The sequence below is a fragment of the Acanthisitta chloris genome, unplaced genomic scaffold (assembly GCF_000695815.1).
Source record: "Acanthisitta chloris isolate BGI_N310 unplaced genomic scaffold, ASM69581v1 scaffold18156, whole genome shotgun sequence".
NCBI lineage: Eukaryota > Metazoa > Chordata > Aves > Passeriformes > Acanthisittidae > Acanthisitta > Acanthisitta chloris.
The window spans coordinates 27383-55231 of record NW_008678951.1 but is presented as its reverse complement, the minus strand read 5'-3'; the positions used below and the strand labels follow the sequence as shown (position 1 = coordinate 55231).

Here is a 27849-nt window from a genome sequence, read left to right as displayed (position 1 = left end):
TATTCAATTAGGTTCATTATAGGATAGCAATGTTTGGTTACTTTGGTTGGTAATATATTAACTGCTTTTGTGCTGAAGCAAATGTTGCACAGCAGTATCAAGTTACAGTCATTGTTTGGTGGTTGTCTTGGACTATTTAAAGCAATAAGTTGTCTCTCCTTATCTGAGTTCCCAGTTCAAAGATATGTCTTGGTCTGTATCTATTACAAGGAAGATAAAGAATTCTCCAGCTATGTCTCTTCTGACTCTTTCCATGCCAGTTCCTGATGACTTGTGCAGTGTGTTGGAACCACCAGTATTTGTACTTGCTTAGGAAGGGATGCTTAGAGTTTGACCAGACTTTTATACAAAGAGGTGTTTACTCATAGACTGTCAAAAATAGAGAAGGTACCTGTTCAGTTAAGAAAGAACATGCCATTTTTGTTCAAACTATCTATATAGCACTCTGAAATATTTTCTTATATTTGTTTTTTAGTTTATTTCAGGAACTGGAAACCTTGCTTTTGGTCAGTTTTATCCTTGATCCACTCTAACAAGAGTGTAACTGGAACCTTTATTTTAGAGGGGCTGTGAACTTTTCTTGGCATAGAATGAATTGGGATCATGGTTGTAATTGGTTAATTCTCTTTCACATAAAAATATTTTTGTTTTGATGGTTTGTTTTGGGTTTTTAGTTTTTCTTAGAGTATGTAGAAGTATTTAAAGTTCTTTGGTACAGTTGATCACTACTCTGATCTTGTGAGTGGGCTTGTTGCCTGTCAGCAGTTTAAAAATATGATGGTTAGGTTAAATTCTTATGTGCTATTTCATAGTTACTATAATTTTATTGTATCTTTGAAAATAAATATCCTGTGGCATTACTGTTATAATAATAGCCTTTTTAGTGGGGAAGTTTGTAGGTTTGTGCTTGAATCAAATGTTAGGCCTGAAGCTTTTACTTTATTATACTTGTCAGTTTGCTGCCAATCTTGAAGTATATTTATAGTCAAATTTGTCTTCTATAAACCAAAGAATATGTGGGATGTTTTATCCAAACAGTCCTGAGATAAAAAGCTCAGCATTCATGAAAAGCTGAACTACATAGGCTACTTAGTGGCGATTTGAATGGTGCCTAATACTAAGTAAACCTTCCCATCTGGGTTGTGAGAGAAAGGCACCTCTGTAGTGAGGCTTAGTTGGATGCTGCTTTCCATTAACTTCTTAGTATTGTCCAACTTCAGTATTAATACCAGTTGTGCCATGCATGTAGATAGACTGTGACAGTGAATTTTACTCAAGGGTGGATAGATGTCACTGAGCAGTTCCGTTACGAAGGAGCCCATTAACATCCCTAAAACTACATATGCAGCAGATGATTGAATTGCCATGGTTTGCAATTTGATTCACTTCTGTTGCTTTTGGACATCATGAATAGTTCATTTTGCAAGTCCTCCCCTTCTGCTTACAGTTATTATAATCTGAAAGGTTTGTTTGGGTTTTTTTTAAACCTGAAGCTTTTGGAACATGACTTTACAGTGTTTTTATGGCAATTAGCTGGCAAATTACAGCAGGTCTAAGGATACTGGTAGTAGTCTGGGTTCTAAGTAGGAAAAAAAAGTAAAGGGGATGGTGAATTTCCTAGACCACTGATTGTGGCTAAGTCTCATCATCTGTTTTTCATGTGCATTTACTGAGGCAAAAAGTCTGAGCACTGCTTCAAAGAAAGTTATATTCTTAATATATCTGATAGAAAAGTGATCTGCTTATTAATGACAACACTGTGTGTACACATACCTACCTGCAACTTTATTTACTTGCATGTTGAAGGACAGCATCTCCTTTGTTTGCTCTTATAATTAGAAATCATTTCAGATCATTTTTCAAGCATTGCAAATTCGGTGTGTTTATTCTGAAACTTAACTTTTTGCTTGCGCTGCAAGAGATCTTAAAACAGATGTTATACATGTTACTACCACATCTAGCTTTGTTAGTATAATTAAATGCACCTTCAGAATCATAACAACTTTGTGTATTACTAATGTCTGTTCCAACTTTATCAACCCCATATTTGCAGAGAGTGATAAGCCACGAACAGGAACAGGTGAACCAGTTTTAAGTTTGCACTACAGTACAGAAGGAACGACTACAAGCACAATAAAACTGGACTTCACTGATGAGTGGTAAGAAGTTAATTTTGGTTTTGACTGGTTTATGATTAGCACATATCAATAACACTCATTTAGCACAGATACACGTTATTTTTCCATATGGTTTATGTCTATTTTTAGGTGTATATAGTCAATTTTGAATGACCATGGTCCTTAATGCATTCAAAATGTAACACGTTCATACTTCAACGTGAAATTTATACAAGAGGGTGGGGTTTGTATATTTGTGAGTCTCTTTAATGCAAACATGATTTGAAACATGCTATTTTCATCAAACCTGGCATAATATCAGTGTTTTATAAAGCAGAGTAGTACAGGGATGGAAAGGAGCTAGTGCTTAAGTTTTAATTCTCTGTTCTACCAGACTGCTCATATGGTATTCTGCAAACTAGTCTTTCTGTGGCCTAGTTCCCAAGCTGTAAAATACTGAAATTAGTATTTCTGTGTCTAAGGACTGTTGATGAATGCATATGGTTAAGATATCAGCTTTATGGTTAGATAGCTACAGTGATGATGTCCTTTTCAAATAATAAACATATACTGTCTAATGGCCTGACTGACTCGGTTTTGTATCAGTCTATCAGTAGAGCATCTCAGGATCTCCCAACCAACCACAATTGTTATTTTGTCTTATTATAATTCCTTAGCTTATGTTTTCAAAATTATTGTAGAAGACAGTAAGTAGGAATGCTTGCTGTCATTTGTTACTAAGGAAAAACCCAAAGCAAATGAACACATTTAGCTACTCTTCAGTGCTGTCGTTTAGACATAAAACATATACCTTGCTCATAGCAGTTTAGACTCTTTAAAGAGTGATTCACAAAAGTGAAGACTTTGTGTGAATCTGAAATAGTCCAAATCCAGGAAGCTTTGAAAAAAACTTTTTTTTCTGTAGTGCTTTTAACCAATTCTGCATTTAGTTTTGTAGTCATGCTTGTTTAGTGTTTTAGGATAGACAGATTCCACAAAATAAATCAGTAAAGAAATTGAACATGGTAGTAAGCTAAGTTAATGGAGCTTTTGTGTGGGTAGTAAGAGGAAGAAGCATTTTTCTAGTGGGATAAAGTTACAAGTCATTGTCAGCTCAGAGGTTGACTATAAAAACATTGTGCTGAAGAACAGAATAGCAGAAATAGGATGCAGTTCCATATAACGAAGCGATGTCGTTGAGAACAAATAACATAAAAGGAATCTGAAAGTTGGGTGTGTTGTGAAAATGAAATGGAGGAAGACATGGACCTACTAGTCACTGCATCAATATAATGCAGCTACTAGAAAGGCAAGTGTGATCCTAGATGTCGCTAGCTGGGAGACTTCAGATAGGAGGAAAATTACTGGTGTTGGTGCTCCGATCTGCTTTGCTTTGTGACTTAGAATGCTGTGTGCAATCTTTGTCATGCTTTCAAGAGAACTGATTCGAATTGGCAGGGGTTCAGAGAAGGGTTATGTGGAGAATTGGGTAAGGGAAAATCTGCTATGGAAGCAGGTAGCAGGGCTTAATGTCAGGAAAGCATAGGGAGTTACTTTGCTCTCTCAAAAACATCCTCTTTGTGTAACTGCTGATTAAGTAAAAATCAAAGCAGAGTAATATGTGAATGAAAATTAGCATTAAGCTAGAAAGTATGTTCCCAGGAGTAAAAAAAAAAGTCTCAATGTTTAGACTGTGATTAAGTTAATAAAAGTGATTATTTCATTTGAGACACAAAATAGCAAAATTCCTTGACTTGGTATCCTGTCTGTTCAGAAACAATGCTGAAAATTTAGATGTAGAAGAAATACTGAAAGGGCTAACAAAAATTTCCATACATTCTCCAAGTCTAGTACAGCAATGACACAGACTGTTGCTCCTTGAGACGAATAAAAGCTCTTGTTTAATGTAAAAAATAAAAGTATTAAAGTCTAGGCCAGATTCTCAAGAATCTACACTAAGCATGATTTGTTCTGCTTCTAGCAATTTAGCATATAAAATAGTTTACCAGTAACATACACAGGTCAGAAGATACTTGTAAAGAGACAGTCTAAATTCTTGAGAATCATGCTTATAATTGTCATAACTCATATTTGTTTCTGCTTTTGTCCAGTGATTTGCCTAAGTTTGAGGCCACAACACAGATGTGGGACAGGAGAGAATGGGAGAGGTCAGCAACAAGACTTTGCATTTCCTTAAAAGAAGGTCTTTTCTAGAGAGTCTAGAAACATTAGGTTTGATGACATTCAGGACAGCATTTTAAGTATTTCCAGACAAATTGTTTTCCTTATTGTAAACAGAAATTGGTGTTCCATAAGTATCTAAACATGAATGGGGAGTAAATCTCAAATACCACCTTACAGTAAATCTTGAGAAATAACAAATTTAAGAACTGAAAGCTGATGTCAGGAGTCCATACCTCATCTGAATCAGTTGTTTAAATTGAATGGGCTGAGATTATGTACTAGTGCTCAGGTAACAGCTTGTCATACCTCTAATAAGACTCTGTTTATATGTGCAAAAAGTGTGTAAATAGTGAAAAAGAGCAAATCCTTTTGAGTTCTTACAGTGTTTGGGAAAGCAGTGCAGAACTTCTCCAAAGGTAAAAAAAAAGGTAGGAAAGAGATAAGAGGGTTCTGTGATGCAGAGAAATAGTGTGGGGTGAGTGACAATGGACATAATAAAAGAATTTTGAACTTGTTGTGGAGGTTGTTAGCTGTAGCTGCTGCCAGGAGCTATTGAGTAGTGAGACTGCAGTGAGAAGAATGATGGTGACCAGGCTGTGCTATTGCAATGATCTTCTCCATTTACATGATTTCTAAATGTTTTGGGTTTTTTTTACATTTTGCGTTGCCAGGAGCAGCACAAATTCAAGCTCTAGAGGGAGTGGAAGTCATTGCAAAACTGAAGGCCAAGAAGACTCTGTGAAAACAAAAGCTTTGGATGAGTCAGGGCCTGAAGGTGAAGAAACAAGTAAGATTCAGTGTTATTTCTTTAATGGCAAGGCAAAATTTCTGCTCTCATGTGTTCTTGACTGCCATTGCACACAATGGGAGTCTCACACGAAAGGCAGAACATATCAAGGCAGAACACAGCCATAATAGAGCATGAATTTATTTTTTTTTTCAGCAAAGCAAAAAGCCAACCTGAGATAGTTACAAATAAATATAAAACTTAAATTAACTTATCATGTCTTCAGTTCTAAATCCTTTATTCTTTTTTCTTAAGGGCATATTGTGCCCCAATTTGTGATGAAAAATAGAACTTGCACTTTGCAGTCATACACGAGTGCTAGGTGTGTTGTTACATTTCTTTCAGGCTTTCACTGTATTTTGTTACCTGTGGCTGTCTTGCTCAATTAATTGCCAACAGGACAGTGAAGTCAAATGACAGTTTCAGAGAAATGTTAAAAAACCCTCCCTTTTAATAGAGGGATAACTTAATTTGTCTTCAGAAATAATAGCTTTCAGTGAGTGCTCATCTATTTCAAGAGTGTTAATGCTATTTTTGCAGGTAAAGTTCTCATAGTATATTAAGGAACAAGAAATACCTTTTTCTTTCTAACTGTATTGATCTGGTCAACTAGATGGGTTTATATATACTGACTTTTATATGACCCATGTCTGAGATTTCAGGAAAGTGACAGGTGGATGTTGGAGAAGATTGTTTGGTTTTGACCTAGGAGTGGTGGTATCTGTTAGACTTGTTTGCATTATAGATGTGCACCTAAGTGAAATCATGTGATTTACTATCAAGTTGTTTAATTCAGGAGTTCCTGATGAATCTCAGAAGGAGGACACAAGTGCTGAAGAACCGAAAACTGCAGATGAAACTGTAGAGACGACAGAAGCAAGTATGTATCTCTGCTCTTTCAAATAGTTATAGAAGAAGCAGAGAATGAAAAACAAAAACTAAATTTTCAATATGATCTCGGCATGCGTGATGTAATTTATGTGACCATTTCTGATGTCTTCTAAAGCAGACTGTAATCATTAATGGTGTGACTTACTTTGCCTAATATTTTCTGTTAGCTGTATCAGATAAACCTGATTATGAACATTCTGGAATTCAACAAGAGAAAAATGGCCCCAGTGCTGATGCTGGCTCTGGGAATGCAGAGGAAGAAGCCTCATTTGAAAAGAGTGCAAACCAAGACTTTGCAGATCAAAGTACTGAATCCACTGCCAACTCACTTGCTGCAAATGATGAATCTCAGTCACACCCAGAAACCTCAGGGCTTGCAACTCCAGATGAGTCCTCTACCAGGACCTCAGCTCTCCAAGAAACTGATGACAGTGATGATGATCCTGTTCTGATCCCAGGGGCAAGGTATCGAGGAGGACCAGGACACAGGTTAGGGGAACACGTTATCTCTGCTGTTGCTTGGCAAAATGCTTTTTCTTTTTTGCTGGTTTGTTTGAATGAAAGATCTACAAACTCATGCCTTATATCCTTAATTAAAATAAGTTCTTAGACAAGAAGTTGTCTTTGACAAGCCAAGAGCTTGATGACTATTTTGCCTATGTGTAAGATATGTATAGCTGTTTTGTCTCCTACCCACGCAAACTCTTGCAGATCTAGTACCTGTTTGTGCTTACTTCTTGCCTGCTGAATACCTCAGTGCTAAATATTTGCACTTTATTTTTTATTATTCTCCCTGTAGTCATAAGTATAGAAAGTTCATAAATTTATATACAGAGTACAGGGACCTACTTTTCCATTCAGCTGTGCTCTAGGTGCTCTTACTTTGGCAAAGCAAAAGGTTTGGACTGTTGTTGTTCAGCAGTGCTGTGTGTGCAGTACATACATTGATGTGTTCAATTTTTCATTTCTGAAAGAGAAACTGCAGTCCTTTTTCTTTTGTTGGTTATTGAATATCAGTATATATATCAGTAAAGAAGAAAGAGAGGCTACTAGTTGTTATCATTAATAAAAGACTCGTTTGGTAAGCTTTGTGCTTTTTAAAAAAATATAAACAGTTGTACATACTTGTTTGATCATTCAGTAAGCTTAACTGGTTTAATACCTTTGTTCACTAATTTCAATTCTCTGACTTCTTAAAAGCAACATGGACTTCTTATTTAAGCAACATCTCTATTGTTAGACTTAATCCCTTTTTTACTAGTTTTAGGTGTTATGTAACTTAGTGCCAGATGCTTTGGCTTTACTCCTCTCCTGTTCAAATTCTATTTCTTACTCTAGCAGTGCAGATTCTTTACAGGAATTTACTATATGTATTCCTTAGGAAAGCAGGAGGAATTTAGTAGTTGTATATAGAAAAGGTCTTGAATAATTTGCAATTAAAATAAAAGTTGTAAGCCACCACATTGTCAGTAGTGACAGAAAGAACAGGCAGTGGTTGTTTATTACATAGCACAAGTAATTCTGCTCACTAAATGACAATTTTTATGAAAAAGCCATTATATACAAATTCTGCCTTAATCCATTAACTTTCCGTGCAAGACTAAGTAATTGGAGATAAATATCAAATGGCAGAAATATTTTCCACTGCAGCGCCAATGTTCATTATCACCTGGTGATTGAAGAGCAAGCTGTGAAAAGCCCTGCAATTCTAATCCCATTTCCATTTCTGAGCAGGATTCATAGCTTCTCTTCATGCACCATATGTTGTCTCTATGATATAATAGTTTTTGTAGTAATGTGATGTGAATGACACTTCCAGGTATCATATAGCTATCACAATTTCTCACTAGTGGGGGTATCTTAAATGAAGTTACACTCCATCTGACATGCTTTTTCCCTTCTTCGTGTGCATAGAGATTTCTTCCTGTAACAGTCTAAATTTATCATATAGGAAAGATCATTCAACTAAATGAATGATATAATTAAAAGTCTTCATGCAACCCCCTGCTCCCTTATTTGTCCCTCAAATAAATCCTGCAGAAAGTTGCTTTTTAGTCAGTGTTGGTTTGGGATTGCCTCCAGGCTTTCATTACTCAGGTTTAATGCCCAACCAATTCATTTTGTTCTGCTTTTGTGCGTGTGCAAGCAGTGAAGTTTTCTAGTTTAACTTCTGAGCATTACATTCCCTCTTATTCTGCTGGTTTCAGGAGTTTCTAAATGCCCTCTGAGATACTGAGGAAAAGAAAGACATCTTATGTGTGCTCAAAGGAATTTGGATTTCCAGAGGGAAAGCAGACATTGGAGGTCTTAAAGGCTAGCTATAAGCCATCTTAGTATTTATATCTCTCATGAAGTACAGTGAAAGGAACTGGAAGTCCTCTCTACTACTACTATGACAGTTGTTAGAGCCTGTAATCCTTTTCATAAACTCATCTAAACTGATAAAATCTATATAAAATCCTTCTGGCCCTTTAACAAGTAGGAAGCTAACTCAAAACATTACTGCAATATTGGGTATAAATTAACTAAAATTAGTCATTTTGTTTTGTGCTAACATACTGTTTTGATTGAAATAATTTTTCACACCCACTGCTCATCATCTGAATGATGTTCATCCTGTCCATTTTCAGCGGTTGTCTCATTAGACTAAGAGTCCCAAGTTTTTCCTCAATCTAAGCAGTAAAAATGTATGGGTTTCCTGCCATCATGCTTGTTTCTGTCTGTTCTCCTTCATGTTTCACTTCTTTCCTGAAGATGGTGGACCAGCACCCTGCACTAGGATTGCTAGGATTATTTCTGTGGCTGTTACTTTTGGTCTGGGGAGGATTCTCTGGGACACAAGGGGCTGTAGTTATATCCATCTCCTTTCTTGCTTATGGCTGCCTCGCAGGGGTGGCTTGTGGTCACACACAAGCTCAGTCAGTACCCTGCAGTCCTTCCTGCTTTGTCATTTCTAATTAATGAGTTCTTGCCTTTAACCAGATGGAAGCTCAGAGGTGTATAACTATCACTTCTATGCTACTGATTTGCTGCAGTCCCTTCTACATTCATAAAGTTAAACAGACTCATGTCCTCAATGTGCTGCATGAATACATTCCTACATTCTGCTCAAAGACTGTTAGCAATATATTAAACAAAATTGTCTGCCAGACTGGTGCTTAACTCCACCAGTGTGCTTTCTGCAGGCCTATGTTGCCTCTTCTCACTCAGTAGATTGTGTTACCTAACAATTCCTTTACTAAATCTCATTTTCTCAAGTTTATCTAATAATTTAGTTTCCAGTGTGTCATCCAATAAGATAATTAATGGCATTAATAAATGAGTGATAAAGTAGATTTTTCTCTCTAGAATATCTAGGGGGGAGCTGCTTTGGGCATTTTCCTTTATGGTTTTCTGTTTTGGTTTTTTTTTCTTTCTGGATAAGATTATAAGACTAGCCTGCAATAACTTACCTTTTGTGAACATATTTTATGCAGTGGGGAAAAAAAACATTTAATTTTGCTGTCAGAGAAAAATATAAAAAAGGCTGTAGCCTTCTGAAAACGAATGCTAAAAACCAATAAGCCTTTTCCAGTATATAGCATTACTAGCTTTGTCTACAACCAATTTCTTTCTCTTTAGGCTGTGTTTTCTTATAAACCTTGTTTACATTGAGGAGAAACTCCACAGGTGGAGAAATTAAGATAAAGGAAACTGTCGTATTTTTCTACTGTAAAGTACAACTTTCTCCACTGAAAAAGTGTAAAGTTTGGATTCTGTGCTCTGAAACTATGATCTTTAGCTTCCACTTAAGGAAAAGAAGTGGCAGAAATACCCTTTTGATAGCTCTGTTGACAGTACCTACAGTTAAGTTGAGAACTTCCTGCTGCATCAGCTCTACTGGTTGAACTTTATTTTTAGCAAGATGAATGTAGATGTGAGATTTATTAATAGAATTTTGTCCATTTTGCAAATACAATGTTTACAAGGCTTCCATTATTTGAGTTTTGTAATTTATTTATTAAATTTTATTTTTTGAATTTTATTACAAATCTGACTTTCAACGTTTTCAAGCTGAGGAATTGTTTTTTTTCTCTCCTTACATAATCTAAGAATAGATACAAGGGACATAATCTTTTTTTCTGTGGATGTTTATAAATCTCAAAACACAATGAGGATAGTTTTTAATGAACTCACCTGAAATTGAACCATCAGGAAAGACTGTGCAAAGTTTGCTCCTGCTCTAATATTTTGAAAAGGACTTAGAATAGTAGCAGGAAATTGTGTAGGAATACCATGATCCTTTGATCGATTGGCTAAGTCAGCTGCTTGTTGACTAGGAATCAGATAGGAGCAGTTTTGACGCAGAAGGACATTTCTTTAAAAGAAATAATTGAGAATGTGACATCCAGCATTTTTCAGTGGCATTTCTGTAGCCGCTGAGCATTGCTGTAGGAATGGTCTTCACAAGGGACCAAAAGTAGCTAAATAGCTATTTCATTTTTTTCATGTCCTTGGGCTAGTCAATACATGTCCCTTTTAACAAAATGTATAACGAAATGCACAGAATATTTTGAAGTTTAAAAAAATGAAACCTGCTTTGTGCAGCAGAGCATTTCAGCTTAGGTACTCAACAGAGAAAATAACATTCCGTGCACTTCAGGGAATCCACAGAAAGAGATTCCTTCTCTTCCAAATATGAGGAGATGTGCAGGGCTTTCAGGCTGGACATATGCACATAGCATAGCTTCTTTAAAACTTCGTGAGTCCAGCAAGTTCAGTTGGAACAGAGATAGAGAACATGTTTTGTCTTAGCACTGTATGCTGTAATCTGTGGGGGGAGCAAAAAAATCCATGCAAAATGTGTGTTCTTCATGCACAGAGAGAGCAGTTTCTAATGGATCAATCTTGATTTTCACCAATTAGTCAAAACAACCCTCTGAGGGCTGATTTCCTGCTTAAGTGGCTGAATTAATTTTGTTTGGACTTTGACAGAAGCTGATCTATGAGTGAAGGCTAAGCCTGGAAAATGTTACAACTAGTAGGTTAAAATTTCCAAAAATATGAATGTAAAAATGAAATGATGATGCAGCTGCTTCCACTTCTGCTATGAGTTATGAAGAATTACTGCATTTTGTAAGATCAACTTTGTGTTATGTAATCTGAGTACTATTTTTGCTGAAATCAAAGTAGTCTCATATACTGACACAGTGAGGAGGAATCTTTTCAGTTGGAATACATAGAGCACGTTTTGTAATCGATGCTAACCTTTTACAAACATGATACCCAGCATTTTTGAGTGACTTCAGTTGTTGTTCCCTTTACTAGATATAATATCAGAGGAACAGCGATAGGTGATAGAATAATGAGGTAATTAATTATTTTATTCCTCCCCTCCTTTTTATTGCCCTATATTGGATTTATCAGGTTCTTGTTTTTCATATCTAACTGGCATTTTAAGAATTGCTGTATTTTAAATGCTATGAATTACAGAGCATATTGCTTGAGTTAAATTTAGCTGCATGTGTTGCATGGAAATTGAAAAGAAATGACAGTGTATACGTTTAACAACTCATTAACCTTTTTATTGTGTGCCATAGAAATTAACGGAATTTGAAAAGTGTGTAGTTTGTGAAAAGAAATACCTTTTATTTAAAAAAAAATTCAGCTGCTAAGGAACGTGTTACATTTGCATGTGCCACTGCTGACTTGCTTTGTCTGGTAGTAGAGAACATCCAGTTCTGGACAAAAATACAAGAATACATGTATCAAAGACCATTTCTATTTTTTGCCTGAACAAGGTTATGGAATTGAGCATAATTATTAGAGCTATATTTGGTGATACCTATTCAGCAAGATACATGTTAAATCTTATACAGTATTTCTTTTAGTGAAGGTAAATGAAAAACTCACTTGATCTCATATTCTTCTTTGAAATGCTTGAGTGAAGTATTTGTAAGAATATACGAAGCAATTTGGGTAATTGTGTTTGGCCACAGGCCATAAGAGGGAGAAACTATACTGTGATTTAAGCCAAAGGATATATATACATATAGGGGAAATGGCACAAAGTAAATCTAATGATGAAAATTAACATCTTGGCTTTGTGTGGCTGGAAAGGCAAAGACTGAGGACGAGCTTTCATAAAAGACTTACCTTGAGTCCTATATTTTAAATGTCTACAGGAAAATAGTGCAGATGTGTAATTCTTTGTCATGTATTTCAATCTTTGCTGCAATTGGAATACCTGGATTTAAGTCATCACCTTTTGTAGAGGTTCAGGAATCTGTGTACTTTTTGTATTTTAAATTTCACAGTAGGCATTCGTTCTGGAGTTCTTCAGCAGTTTGGCACAGCCCAGGGGAATACTTGTTTCATATTGCTATAAATCTAATATAAAGTGAATGATGCATTCAGCATAGAATTTTTTATCAGTCTCTTTTTCTCTGATTTTCATAGTCACTTGGCAGCATATGGGGTGAAAATTTAGAAATGTTTTGTGGCTGAGAATAGTTGAAGCATTGATTGTGTTGTAAGGCTGGGAAATGACCTAGGAGTGCTTTACATTAAACATTTCTTCTTATACGATCAGCAGTGATATAACTTAGGCTTTAGGGTAGTGTCAGTGTGCTGTGAACATGATGGTTTTGCCTTTGGTTATGAGCTATTCTAATGCTCACAATTTGACAGCAGTAGTAAATCACTTCCATGGGTTCAGAGGCTTCCGAAGGAACATGGTTATTTGATAACTGATATCAGAAACGTAGTCGAATCCTGATATTTAGAAAAGGAGTATGGTAGCTGGCAGGTGGTTTCCTTTACAAGATCAATGAAGAAATGACAGAGCTAGATTAAGGGTTTGCTGTAATGGTTTAGATGCACACACAAAAAATACTAGGATCATAGAATATCCTGTGTTGGAAGGGACCCACAAAGATCTCCCAACCCAACTCCTGGCCCTGCAGAGGACAACACCAGGAATCACACCATGTGCCTAAGAGCTTTGTCAGCACGATCATAAGGCATTGGAGAAATAGGATCTGAATTAATGGTTATAAGCCTTAGATTCCCTGCAGTTGTTTTGGATAGGGAAAATAGTTCAAATGAGAAGATGACAACAAAAGGGAGAAAAAAATAAGATCTTAACCAACTCCTGGCCCTGCAGAGGACAACACCAGGAATCACACCATGTGCCTAAGAGCTTTGTCAGCACGATCATAAGGCATTGGAGAAATAGGATCTGAATTAATGGTTATAAGCCTTAGATTCCCTGCAGTTGTTTTGGATAGGGAAAATAGTTCAAATGAGAAGATGACAACAAAAGGGAGAAAAAAATAAGATCTTAACTCGAAAGAGCACAATAGAAGGAGCCTAGGTTTGTGGTACTTCGCAAGGTCAGGTTGGATAAGGCTTTGAGCAGCCTGGTCTCGTGAGAGGTGTCCCTGCCCATGGCAGAGAGGTTGGAACTAGATGGTCCTTAAGGTCCCTTCAAAACGCAAAGCAGTCTACTAGGAAAGAGAGACAGTATTTGTCTGTGTGTAAGTAAATCTGGAAATTGAAAAAGTGACAAAAATCCTTAATACCGGAGGAATCAATATTGAGCTCAATACTCAATGCAGAGCTGAGACAAGAGGGATGGAAAAAGGAAGCAGGTAGATGTGCTCTTTGGAGCTGCTGCAGGCTGGCTCAGGAGATGATTGGTTTCCATAATGGGGTTTGAAAGAAGCAGGGTTATCCAGGGTACCAGGTTAATTTTCTGGCAGCCACTGCATTACTGTCCTTTAACAAACAAGCTGGCTATTTAATTGTGGAAATTGCCTAAACTTTTGTTGAAAAAAAAAATCCTCATCCCACTTCAGAATTTCTAAACATGCAGAAATGCCCTATGTGGCAATTTATTTATTTTAAGACTTACATGTTCACATCTTTTCCATTTCTCTCCATGTGTAATCCATAGCTGTGGATCAGTCTGCATCACAGGATTTTTGTGAGCTTGTTTTTCTTTCTTTCCAACCTGTGTTTAATTGAAAAAAATATAATGGATTCCCTTCTAAATCCCTATTCCACTCATCTCGGGCTTAATTTAAAAGGGCTTTTGATAATTAATATTTACAACAATTGCCGTTGGAGACTTCAAACTTGGCTATCATAAGGGGAAAAGCAGTGTTCAGTGAATACATACTGCAGCTGTATCAGTTGATGGAGTTGCCTGAGGAGTGGGACACAATGTGCATAAATTGCATTGTCTGACATGTTGTGCTTGGAAGAGCACAGTTGGGAAGGGAAGCAGCAGCTCACAGTCAGGCTCAGCTTTAGATGAACTTCAGCACAGTACAAATGGCACAGCATGCTCCCATATCTGCTGATGCTCCAAGTGATTAGGCTGCTACTTCAGTTTGTTGTCACAGGCAGAAATTGCTTATCACAAATGTAAATGACAATTAAAATGCCATGAAGACAGATACCTTGGATTTTTAATTTTTTGTGCACGTGTGACCTAGAAATGTATAGAAGAATCTGTAGTTACGGAAAAGTAATATCTCTGAGAGAGAATCCTTTTTCCTGTAATGTTCTTTGTTCTGAAATGTCATTAAGTTGGGCTCATATTTATCTTTTCTGGAGCAGACCTGCCTCTGCCAGGTTCCTGCTTTTTGCAGCATGCTATTAGAGGGCTCAATAGCAGTATCTCAGTTAGTGTGTGCTTGGCTGCATTTTCACTCTTGAAGGTAATCATCAGCTTTACAAGATAACTAAATATAAATCCATTCATGCCTTGTAAAAGAAGGCCCAGAATCAGAGCTTAATTTAGTTGAAAGACAGTTTTTACCAAAAGTTGCTTCTGTGCTTCTACTTTTATTAAAAAAATACATGAATCTGGCTGCTGAGTAGTATTGAGGTTTTTGCAATGTCTGCATATTCCTGTCTAGAGGAATTTAGAAGAGATGAATTTTTTTCCAGAGATGTTTAGATGAAATATATTCCTGTCTAGAGGAATTTAGAAGAGGAGATTAATTTTTTCCAGAGACGTTTAGATGAAATATTATGTAAGAAGCTACTTTGCCTTACCAATTAGTTACAGGCTTCTCACAAGACTTGTTACTGCTGTCCAGCAGGTAACCCTTCTGAAAGAGCCAGATCAGTCTACTGCTTTCTCAGCCCTAATGATGTTTAACTTCTCAGCTTTTTCACTGCAGTTCTTAATGCACATAATAAATACACCAAAAATACAAACAGCAATCACAGTGGGTGATAGGTGTAAGGCAGCAAGTGTGCTTCTCAAACTAAGAGGGTCTCACTGTGCTGACGAGCTGTGTGTGCTCTTTCCAAAGCTGTGTGATTGCTGATGGTATTGGTAGCAGAGCATTTGTTACTACATGATTCTTGCTTTTACTTTCTCACATGAAGTCCATTAAAATACAAGTACAAAACCAAATATGTACAAATAATCATTTAAAGCTTGTGTGGTTTATGTAGCCTATCATGTACATGCCACCCTTTTTCCTTCACATAGAAGTAAACTGGTGAGGATAATAATTCTGTGTTCTTTGAAGCACAGTGGGTAAAGAACATGGGCTTCTTTTCTTTTTTCCCCTCCATTGTATGAAGACTTTACAGACTTTGTAAAGACCCCTCTTCTTAAATCTGTTGAAGATTAAAGTTGAGATTCCATGTATTACAAGGACTAGCTAACAAATACAGTATGTTTATTTAGTGTAGTGTAAGAAGGAGGAAGTAGAAAGTTGCCCAGATGTGAGATTTTGAGGGGACAGAAAGCTCTCAAAAAGGAACTAGTAGTAGTCTGTTTTCCTTGGGACGTTTGGCTAGGGAAACTCCTAAGAAATGTATTATAAATAAATAGTGCACTGCTACGTGAATCTTTTGGCTAGTGCTTTCAGATCTCTAGTTTCTATGAAAAAGAAAGTATTAAAATATCTTCTAATAGCTTAGCTGTATTACATGATCTCTTAGTATGACAGTCTGTGGTTTGTTGGTTTTTATAATAAATAAATCTATATTAATGACTCATTACTTGCATTCATATTCCTGCTTTGCCTAGCTGTAGGATAACATTTACTTCACCCTTTTGGTGCAGCTTTCTCCTATGACAAATATTAAGCTAAAAACTAAGCAGACCACTGACTGAGAGAATTAGTAATGAGACAGATTTGGTGTTTTTTTTCTGGAATAGAAGTCTTGCTGCTGGAGTCTGCAGGATCAGTGACTAAAACCCACATTATTTGTGAACTAATTCAGGTTACTTTCTGGCAGCAGTGTGCCAAGGTTCTGAATATATTCAGTTCTGCCACAGCTTACTTTTCAGGATCATTGAAATCACTGTAATAGTTCGAATCCTTGCATTCTGCTAAAGTCTATACCTGCTCGTTCTCAAGTGACATTCCCCTCAGACTGTGTTCAGGGCCTCAAAGCTAATACCAACCCTGACATGGAATAACAGAAGAAAAAGAACTAGATGCAGGTGCTGGGATGTGACAGTCTGGCTATGGATGCAATTATGGGCATCTACGAACCAAATAGCTGAACAGGAAAAATTTGGCACCATTGTCTTTTCACAGATTAATCAAGATCATAGATTCCTGAAATTAAACATTCACAAAAGAAAATGTGTAATTTAGCTGGTTTTTCTCTGTTGTTCTAGGAAATGCTCAGCTGTATCCCTCACTGCTAACATATGGGATAGGTGCTGCAATAATTCATCTCAAACTTTTTGAAAGCTGTCTAGATCATGTCTTGTCATACAGAAATAGTGAAGAGAAATACATTGAACAAAACCTTATGGTAAAACCAAATCACACTGGAAGGTGCACTAGATCCTTAATAACTTTTTAACATTTAAAAAACTTCTGTTTTGGCATAGATTTTTCACTTCAGAATTTTGCTGCTTCATTGTGGGTGGAGGATCTCTAGCAGTGAAGAATAAAATAGCATGTGAATTTTGCCATCAGCTGAAGTTTGTTCTACAGAGGGGGAATAAAACCTGGCAGCACTTGACATTCCACTGTCTTGCATGCTATTCTTGTTCTCAGCCGGGATGGAAAAAATTCAAGTCTGTAATTTTACATTTGGGATAATGTTGATGTCCGTTTCAAACTCATGGAGAATGTGTTTGAGTGCCTAATTATTACTTCATAGACCTTGTGGATAGCCCCTTTCAGTGTTTAGGGATGGACTCTCAGGACTGTTCTCTTTGTCTGCAATTTGTAGGCGATCTGCTGTTGCCCGAATTCAGGAGCTCTTCAGGAGGAGGAAAGAGAGAAAAGAAATGGAAGAACTGGAAACGTTGAATATCAGACGCCCTTTAATAAAGATGGTTTATAAAGGTCACCGGAACTCACGGACAATGGTACAAACTCTTTGTCTCTTTTGGGAACTGTAGAGATTTTATTGACTGACTCAGCGTATATGCCCCATTGCAATGCTTGCCAAAAAGGATATTGTAATGCATTGTAAGCACTTTTTCTTCTATATTCAGTTGTAAGGCACATAATTTGCTTTAAATGAACATTAAACTTAGTGTGACTCGTGTCACTGTGCTAAGCACTTAAGTTTTCTTAAGATTCTCTCCCCTTCATTTGAAATTTTGGGTCATTTTCTTAACTTCTTTTTCATTTTGTCCGTCAGCTTACATGGTATAAAATGTACCTACCTTGAAAACTCTGATTTGATCATCACTTTCCCTTCTAAGCTCTTTAAAGATAAAGATTCAATAATAATTTTGAACAGATTGGAAGGGAAAGTGAGGATTAAATCAGTTTTGAAGAGCCTTGACATTCCTGAATTAAAAAAAAGGAACTAGTGCTAGTTATTATGTCATAATCCAGCTACTAGATACTTTGATTTTCATACAAAATGCTGTATTTTGAGACAAATACAGTTACTGTGTTTGTAAGGCAATGGTGCATGAAAAACAAATGGTGTTTTCCCTGCTATTTCTCTTTTTGCTTCTTACATTATTTTGGAGTTGTGAAGTTGAGTGCTTAGTGGTATTTTGCAGAAGTAGCTGGTGCATTATTTTGCAGAGGATCTGAGGAATAGTCCCTCCACCTCCAAAAGCAATTTTCTAGAGTTTGTGTGAATAGCTTTGATTACACTGGGGAAATGCTTCAGCAAATGCCTTATTTCAGTCTACACAGGCAACAGGGCTTAGAATAAACTTTGATTAATGACAAGGAGTTCTGCACTGTATTTCAGAAATCAATTTTAATGGCTCAAAAGCCCTAGCATCAAGCACTTGGTAGTTAAGAGGTATCAAAAGTGAACTCGTTTAAGTGGTCTTAATTCAGTCTCTGCCTGCATATGTTATCGTGTAGATTATTTCTCAGATTTGACTGTTTGGTTTCTTAGGGATCTGTGTCGTTTTTTTAAATTTTGATTCACATGAGCACCTCTGACAAGGAACACACACAACTGGTAACTCTTAAAAAAATAATTTTGCATACAAGACTACACTTGAAACTTCCATGCTTTTTCCTCCAGCACAAACATCAGACTGTTGTGGAACTTTCAGCTCACATCTCGTCACTGTGGTTTTTGGCTGTTCCTGAAGCAATGTCCCTCCTCCCTCTGCCACCCCATCTAACCTCTCACCCTGCAGATGATACAAGACAGCTATGTTCAATAGTTTTACAATGGTTATTTTGAGGCCCTACTCTGAGTAAAATCAGAAGTGATTTCTGGAGAAAGTTCTTATCATTAGTGAAGGAAGTGCCCCATTCTTGTTTGTTCAGACTAATTGTTTGGCATCATTTGGGTTACAACTTCTCAGGAAGGGAGGGCAAGAGAGGCCTTGGCATGGGAAGATTATTCTACATTTAGCAAATTTAATAGTTGCTTCTTGAAAAAAAATATTCTAGGGTGGATTTTTTTGGCTCAGAAATTGAATAAGCCACATTCTTTCAGGCTGTAATCATTAGGGTGTCTTGAATGTAGCAGGTGTAGCATAGTATTAACATTATATTTCAAGGAAATGGATATCTTGGCCTGCAATTTCGATCATTTTCCTTGCAATGCTACTCTGTTTCATAGGACAAACTGCTCCAGCTGCTGTCAGCTCCAAAACTTGGGAGATTAGAGATCTGTGAAACTCTGAAGGAGTCTTGGTTTTCCCACTGAATTAGTAAACGCACAATTAATGGATTTAGTAGATAGGGAATTATTTCTAAATAACATTTAGGAAATATAAATAGTATAGTTAATATAAATAATAAATGTAATAATCCATACAAAAATATAACTAAAATATATCAATGATTATCAGATATCATTGTTGTTGCAATACTATGATATTACCACGTTTTGGGGTAAGGGGTGGGAACAAAGAGGAGAGAAGTGCAGATTTATTGACTCACTTGTCTCCCAGAGACTTTTTCAAGTCAAGTACATGTCAAGTTAGCTGTCTTGTCATTGACTATCTCTGCTGTTATCTTTAAATCTCAAAATCAGGGACAAGACAGTTTAGCCATCACAGCATTGTTAGCAAATGTATGTGATACTGGTAAGACCATGAATATCTTACAGAGCTTAAGGCAGTGAGTTTAAATACCTACTGAATTACAGTTCTTCACAGAAGGAAAGGGAAATAGATTATGTAATAAATCATTACTTGGTATAGTAGCCTGAAGCATGAGTGTAGTGTTTCCTAAAACATCCCTTTTCCTTTCACCTCTCTTCATCATACGGAGAGAAGGTTGTGTGTTGATGGCAGGGGAAGAAAGGCAGAATGTGATACAAAGCCTTTGCTGTCTCTGCTGAGACAGTTCCCTGCTCTGTAGGGAACCTTCCTTCCATCAACCTCACTTAGTGCTGCCAGAAGGGAAAAGCTCAAGTGCACATTGTCTGCTTCACTTCACTGACTGTGAGGTGCCAAACAAACTGTAGCTGTGATGAGAGATGAATGGTGTTCTGGAAGCCTTCTCAAGGACCTTGGATCTTCCTTCAGTCCCTTCAGCCAATGGCATGTCCAGCCCAGCTGTGTTCCCTCACAAACAGATGAGCACACTGTAAACCACAGTGCCATGTTTGTGAACTTGCTCCCATGTTTTCTGTGCATCTTTCCTGTAGAAATGGTAACCATGTTATTCTCAGAGCTGTACAATTTCCTCCTTCAAACGTGCAGTTCTCCAATCTGAGAATTCTTCCTTGAATGTTTTAATTATAGCCAGTTATCATCCAGGGTCAAACTGTGTTTTCAGTAACGTTATAGAGGAGCTAAGAGGTAGGCCAAAACCAAAGGTCATCCTATTATAATTTCTGATGGGTGATTTTAAAATTCTATTAATTTGTGTGATGCTAGTCTAGTCAGTGCAAAGTAAAATTCCATAAACTGGCCCAAGATGCTAAATGACCTTAAGTGTGAACAGTGAGCCCTCAAACAACTCACTGCCTTGGCAAGATTGGTTTTACCTCATTCCCTACATTTATACACAGCAACCTGTGTATTAACAAAAATTTTAAAAAATAGTCCATGTTGGCCGTGTGCTCTTTGCTGGTAGCCTGGGAACACTTCTGATAACAAGACAAATGGACAAATGTTAGCCAGATTGCTTCAAAATTTTTTCAGAGGTTCTCAGATACCTCAACAAAATAATGCTAGGAACGACCATATAGAAATTTGCATCATTGCTGTGTCATGGAAACTGTGATATTATTGGTTCCTCTTGCTGGAAGAGATACTTTTACTTTCATCTACTGTAACTGTGGTAGCTGAAGCTGAAGGGTCACTTTTACCCTGATGCCTTTGTTGTTTTATAACTTTAATTTTGGCATTGGGCTAAGAGGTCTTAGTTTTTATCTGATTTATTATAGAAGGGGGAGAAAAAAAATCCTAAGTTTGATTTCATTACCCTTTTTTGTCTGTCAGACCCAGTTAATTCCCACCCCCCAGTTTTCATAAGCTTCTGTCTCATCTCCTCTTTCTCTGTAAATGGAAAACCTTCCCCAGGGATTAGCCTCTCACACACTTTAACTTTCCAGGCTCTTCCTGAAAACTCTTTCACATACTCTGCTCTCCAGTATCCTTCCTGTCACTTTTTGTTTAGTGACAGATCTGCTGACATTTATTTCCAAACTGCTCGGTCCACAGTTTTTTGTCTCTTTTTTTTTTTTTTTTTTTTTTAACCTAATCAATCATCTTTAAATGTTTCCTGTAAATTTTCTGAAATGTTGTTTCTGCATATGGAGAGCTCTTTGGTGAGCTCTTCTCACCAGCTGGTCTTATAAAGTAATTTTTTTTGTTTTACTGCAGATAAAGGAAGCCAATTTTTGGGGTTCTAACTTTGTCATGAGTGGTTCAGACTGTGGCCATATTTTCATATGGGATCGTCATACTGCTGAACACCTCATGCTGCTGGAAGCTGATAACCATGTGGTGAACTGTCTTCAGCCTCATCCATTTGACCCAAGTAAGATCATAATTTTTCACATTCTGCATATTCAGGTTATCTGTAGCACAACATTTGAAAGCTCAGTCTTAAATTCTGTGCTCAATAGAGCATGGTAATGATTGATGAACTATTGTTCATTTTTCCCCCCCATAAATTAGATAATACTTCTTTTAATTCTGCCTTCTACTAATGACCTTTGGCCCTTAAAACCCTCCTTACTCAATAAGGTATTGAAATGAGCATATTACTGATACAGTATTTATAGAAATATTGTCAGATGTAATAAGAAGAATCTCCATCTCTCAATGCATTAAATGTTTTCCATGACACTAATGAGGGAAACATGGGATCACTGAAATGCCAGCAACACTTTGGGAATTGATACTGGAATCTGGTCTCTACTTGGCTCTATGCATAATATTGAAGGCAGTGAGTGTCTCTCTCTCACTGCCTTTGTGAGATGAGAAGAATTAATAACATTCATAGGAATTCTATTCATTTGTATTTAGAGGAAAATGTAGAAAAGATGGACCAAAGTAGTAGAAGGAATCACATGTAGCTGGAAAACCTGAACCATTCTGCAGCCGCTGACACTGTCAGAGAAAGTATTTGTGTTATTTCTTTTTTTCATAGCTTGCATGGCTGTATAGTAACAGACAGCTATAAATAAATAGGTAAATAAAGTTGTTGTAATAATACCAGGAGAGACTGGGGTTGTTTGGGTTTTTTTGACAGCTTGGGGAGACATGGAATACTGCCCTACATTGGATAAGCATTGAACTTTTCACTGAAGCATTTAAATTGTGTTTCTGTACAAGTCCTAGTGTGTGGCTAGGCTGGGCGTTTCTTTCAAAATGCCCTGTGGCTTTGCTGATTTCTTGTTGGAGTGCAACTCTCCCCCTGTTACACACTGAAAATGTAATGAAGAGAGGTCCTCCTCCTTGTAGAACAGTTAATCATGTACAGTTTTCCAGTTACTGAGATGTTTCTATGGAATTTTAATTCCTGCAGTGGTTCTTGTTCTGCAACTTTTTGGTTTTATATTTTAACAAGTGTTTGTAAAAGCATCTATTGCTTCTTTGTATGTGGTTCTGAAATCAGTTTACATGAAATACAGTGAAATTATCAAATGTCAAATATGTTTGAAATGATCTTACTTGTGTCCTTGCATCTGGGTCTGCAAATCCTAAGGCTTTGTTACTAACGCATACACTAACCAGGCCATCAGCAGAAATGTAGTGATAGTGGCTGGGTTTGCTCTTACTTTCTGCTTCTATATTAGGTATGTTCAGGTGGGTTTTTATATGTAAAACAGGAGGCTCTGGATGTTTGCATGTGATTTCTTTATATATATATATATAGAGAGAGAGAGAAACATATAATCTATAGCACAGATCTCCTATGGACACTTTGTAATTACAAGCTCTGTGTTCACCATGGGAGTTAACATTTGCAAGTAAATGCTTCAAGTGCAGCAAATACTGATAAATACATAACACATTTAATTTAGAATTCCTATTCCTTACTTCTAGTTCTGGCCTCTTCGGGTATTGATTATGACATAAAAATTTGGTCACCATTGGAAGAATCCAAGATTTTTAACAGAAAACTTGCAGATGAGGTAAGAACCTTTCCTCCTTTTTCACAGTAATGTTGCATCTTCTTATTCTATAAAAGCCTTAGGTACTAATTGCTGCTATTGAATTAACAGAGTTATTTAATGTTCAATAAATGAGCAACAATAAAAAGCTGCCCCTTAGCTGACTTTGATATCCTGGCAGCACACAGAGGCACTTTGTATTCCATCAGCTCTTCTAGAATCTGTATGATACTATCTGGTATTGTGTACATGAAAGGAGTTGGAAGAAGTGTGAACAGTCAGATATGGAAAACTGGTAGGAATTAATAAATGTAGTGCCTGTCTCTAAAGAAATAAATGAATGAAAAGCTGAAGAAAATGTGGGAATTACAATGATATACAGAAGAACAAAGAGTGCAAAAATCAATCCTATTAAATATTCATAAAAGAGAGTTAAGGTTAGGATTTCAAACTGGGAACTTCACGGAACGAAGCAAACATTGCAAGCCCAACGAGTTAAAAAAGTCTGTATGTAAAGTTATGTAACATATTGTTTTCATGCCCTCAGAGAACTAACTGAATATAGCAACTGGCCTGTGGTGATCACATAGCTGAGTGCTGAGTAAACATATTTTAGTGATTTACATAACATCGTTTATTAAAGTGGTGCATGGTTTTCTGTATTTAATATCATAGGACAAATTTGGTTGTGGGGTGGATAGGCTGGGGGTTTTTGTGAAATCTCTTGGGCAGCAGGGATCAAGTAGACTGGGATTTTTAAATTGTTATTTCCCTGTATTAGTGCTATGCATATTTAAAACAGAAACCCACAAGCCTTAGCCACCACCCCATATCCCCTTGTAAAAACCCCAAACCATCCTCTTGTGGGTTTTGAACCTTTCCCATTATTTTAGCTGCAGTAACACTGAGTGAAGTGATGCTTCTTGGTACATTGTATGACAGCTTTAGTCTGTGACATGTTTTGGAGCCTTTGTGTGCCAAAAGTAATTATTGTACTGTTAGCTCTGTCCCTTAATTTTTAATAGTAACAAATTGTTTAGATATTTAATTGTGTTTACTTTAAAAAAAAAGGCAAATGTAGAACTTTCAGAAAAAATGGCTGCAGTAAGGTTTGTAATTTTACATGGATTTTGGTTTTTAATTGAATCCCTGTATTGAAATACCGATATAGGGCACAGGCCAGGTTCATAGCAGTTAAACAGTTTTCACCATGTTAAGTTTGGCTAGAGTTAAGTGTCCAACATACCTGAACTGAATTTTCCATGGATGGAAAGGTCTAGGGAGAAAGCATTGTGTTTGGGGAAAGTTCAGTATAGATATAAGACCATATTTAAAATGAGAGAGGCCATGACCTTAGTGCATAGGAAAAGACAGTGGGGATGGAACAAAACTCTGAAGAGAGAAAGAGCCTCAGAAGCAACATGTCAGGAGTGTTCCTGATGGTGCACTGGGGAAATAGGGAGTGAAGGAGGAAGAAGTGGCAGCCTGCTGTCTTCTCAGTTTGTTTCTGTCAGGGAGTGATTAGCTGTGCAAAGGGGCTGATAAACAGTGGAGAATAACAGAAAAGAGGTGCTCAGATTTGGCTTGGAGAAGGGCACTGCAAGCATTTGCAAGAACTGTGTTCCTCACCACAGGAACAGGCTTGAGAAGGAGTCTCAGGGAGAAAAATGCATTGTTTTCTGTCTTAAAGCAGATGATCTGGGAGGAAGGACTGAATAATGGGCAGAACTTGTCTCCACCTAAAGAAAATTTTCAGTTTAGTGGTAACAAAATAACGTGGTCTAAAAGCTGACAGACAAGCTACAGTGTGGGATTAGAATTTACCAGGCAAGAAAGAATGATGGCAAGGAAATACTGTGAGGAAGAAATGCAGCAAAAGAGCTAAAAGTATTCCTTAGTGGACTTTATTTTCCTTGGAACTAAGACAGTAGGAGCTGTCTCTTTCAAGTCACTGAGAGGCAAGCTGTAGATCTGTTTAGAAAGAAGTATGGAACTGAAGAATGTTCCTGAACGGGGATAGAGAATTGCTTATGTTCCTTGGATTTTCTCCAAAAGTTTCAGGCAGCATGAAGGTGGGAGTTTAGGGTAACCTCATCTCTTTTCCTTCCCACATTCTTGGCCAGTGTTGGTGCTAGAACTTTGTTCTCTACAACAGTTGCCATCTGGAACAGCATTTTCTCTCATCACTCTGCTTTACTTCATGCAAGAACTCATTCCAAAAGATTTTCCCAGTCACTCATCTTAATATCTACCATGCGTGTGGACAACGGAATGATGATTTTACTAGAATATTCTTTAGACAGACAATTAGATCCCTGTAGGCAGAGTCCACTGTCTGACTGCTCTTACCACATACAATTGGTGTAACTGTATCCAAAGTAATTGTTAAAATATCACTCCCTTACTGTAATTTTGAACTCTGTAAAATGGCTTTTGCACATGAACTTTGTATTTACAAACTCATATTGATGCAGTACAATTCTGTGTTTATTGTTGATGATTTTTTTCCCCCTTCCCTGCCTCCAGGTTATAACACGTAATGAATTAATGCTGGAAGAGACCAGAAACACCATTACTGTTCCAGCTTCTTTTATGTTACGAATGTTGGCTTCATTGAATCATATAAGAGCAGGTGAGAGACTTCTGAAGTCCACCACATTGGTCTGTGAATTAGGAGGTGGATTGGGGAATCATCAGGGTCTTCCACTGTCTGGGGTTGGTGAGAAGACTGAAGAGTTGTTCTAGATTCTCTTAAGAGAAAGACTTGGGGATTGCTTCTTTAGTGTAAGACTTGCAATATTTTTGCAGCTGTTATTTTCTACCTCAAAAGAAAAAGCAAGAAAAGGGCAAAATATATTTTTAGATACTACCATACTGTCCATCCTGAATACAATAAGCTCCAGAAAGCTTGCAGTTTTCTAGGGGTGAAGGTGTGTGTGAAGATACAGGACCGTGGAGATATTAGTGAGGCTGCTGGCAGCTGTTCCTGGGGTAGCAGGTGGTAGTAGGAGCAGTTCCCTAGGGGTTGAAACTGGTGATAAGAGGTTGCATGGAGGATTGTCTCTGGGAACGGATGTTCTTGGATGCTAGTGCTGAAGAAGTTGAGCACAGTGGGTTGATAGTGAAGATGCAGAACAATGGAGAGACATCATACTAGGTAGGAAGCAAGATGAAGTTTTGGGAAGCAGGCATGGCATGTGGGACAGAAACCTAACAGAGCTGTAGAAGTTCAAGGCCAGGCTGGATGGAGCTTTGAGCAACCTGGTCTAGTGAAAGGAGTTGGAACTAGATGATGTTTAAGGTCCCTTCCAACCCAAACCATTCTGTGAGGGTGAAAGTGACTGTAGATATTGAATATGAGGACACTGCACTGGCTGAGCAGAGCAGTGGGATTATAGTGCTGAGGTAGGAAGGAAGGAAGCTTGGTCTAGTGGCAGCTGCTGCTCCTCTTTAACCTCTCCCTGATCTGTGAGCACTAGGGAACCAGAAGGATGCCATGTATCCAACTCAGGGGTATGCCTCACCACTGCTGTAACTGAATAGATCAGTTTGGTTTGGCCTTCATGTGTTACTGTTTCTTTGGAGTAAAATACTAGAAGAACCATCCTACACTTGAGTTAAAACAATTTCAGCAAAAATCTGTGGTATGGCTGGTGGAGTGTTTCTTACCCTGACAGTGCGTGTTTGAGTGATTGATCTGGAGCCAGTCATGTTCCCTTGCACATTTCTGTGTTTTCTGTTCTCTGAACATTCACATCAAAAGGTACTTTCTTTGATGTGTTTGGTGATAGACAGCGATCCCCCAGGTTCTGGAGTGTTCCATTTCTAACTGCAGCTGTTCTGGTTTCAGCTCCCCAGAACAGTCCCTTGTATTCACCATCTCATTTTAATAGGATGCTTGCATTCATCTTTCCTGTGCTGACAACCAGTCAGCAGCTACAAGGTGTTTCCTTTTGTACACAAATTTTGCTTTTATGCCTGGAAATCCTTTAAGGCTTTTCTCCTCCTGTCCTGTGGTAACATTCCTACCCACTCTCTGCTGTCAGTCTGTAAGGACTTTGTTCTTCCATATAACCCACAGCCAGTGTCCATTGTGTAACAGCACAGGGAGACAGGATTTATAAATATTTACCAGAAAGTGAAAACTTTGCCAGTTCTCTTTACTCAATCTGTGTTTTACAGACCGATTGGAAGGTGACAGATCAGAGGGATCTGGTCAGGAGAACGAAAACGAAGACGAAGAATAAGCAGCAGTTGTGTGTGAGCACCTAGACATCAGTGGGATTTGTACAAGACATTAATTATATTTTTCCTTACAGAGCTTTAGTGCAATTCTGAGGTATTGCTTTTGGATAACCTAACCTTCTGTTTTTGAATGACTGTGTGCATGACTTGGGGAGAGTGTGCAAGTTAAAATAAGCAAAAATGTTTTTAAAATGTTTTGCCATGTATGAGGGGTGCTAGAAGATGCAAAGTGCAATATTTTCCTTAACCTGCAAATGTGGGAGCTTGGATCAATGTTTTAAAGTAACTTTCATTATAGTAAAAACGTTGGTTCAAATAATTTCTATACCTGCTGTTTGCATGTTTGTTGCTTTCTAATAAAAAGATTTGGTTGTTTTAAGTAGTTTTGTGGGTTTTCTTTGTGCAGCCATTGACTGATCACCTTGTAAGTATAACCCCATTACTGCCTTCATTTGCATTCTTTCTTACAAGGTTTGTGAAAGTGACAAATACAATTACAGTGAGCACTAGGATTCTCTGTGACTTTGAGACCCCATGTCTCTTGGTTCTTGCATTTCCATGGGCCACCCACACATATGTAGGCAAAACTATTTGGGAAGGAAGGGAGTTCAGTCTGTGTAATAGGCTTTATTCTTCCACACATTT

General features: G+C 37.4%; 1 protein-coding gene across 1 annotated transcript in view; it reads left to right on the top strand.

Moving 5' to 3' along the window:
* The window catches only part of DCAF6 (DDB1 and CUL4 associated factor 6), a gene marked incomplete at its 5' end in the record, with an annotated part of 80428 nt that extends 52842 nt beyond the window's left edge, over nt 1–27586 (top strand). The window contains 9 exons of the mRNA XM_009077115.1: nt 2054–2159; nt 4973–5088; nt 5885–5968; nt 6147–6468; nt 17182–17320; nt 21221–21377; nt 22892–22980; nt 25486–25591; nt 27142–27586. Of these exons, the coding sequence (XP_009075363.1) occupies nt 2054–2159; nt 4973–5088; nt 5885–5968; nt 6147–6468; nt 17182–17320; nt 21221–21377; nt 22892–22980; nt 25486–25591; nt 27142–27206 (1184 nt within the window). The remainder of the gene's footprint in view (nt 1–2053; nt 2160–4972; nt 5089–5884; nt 5969–6146; nt 6469–17181; nt 17321–21220; nt 21378–22891; nt 22981–25485; nt 25592–27141) is intronic.
* Nucleotides 27587–27849: the final 263 nt, after the last annotated feature.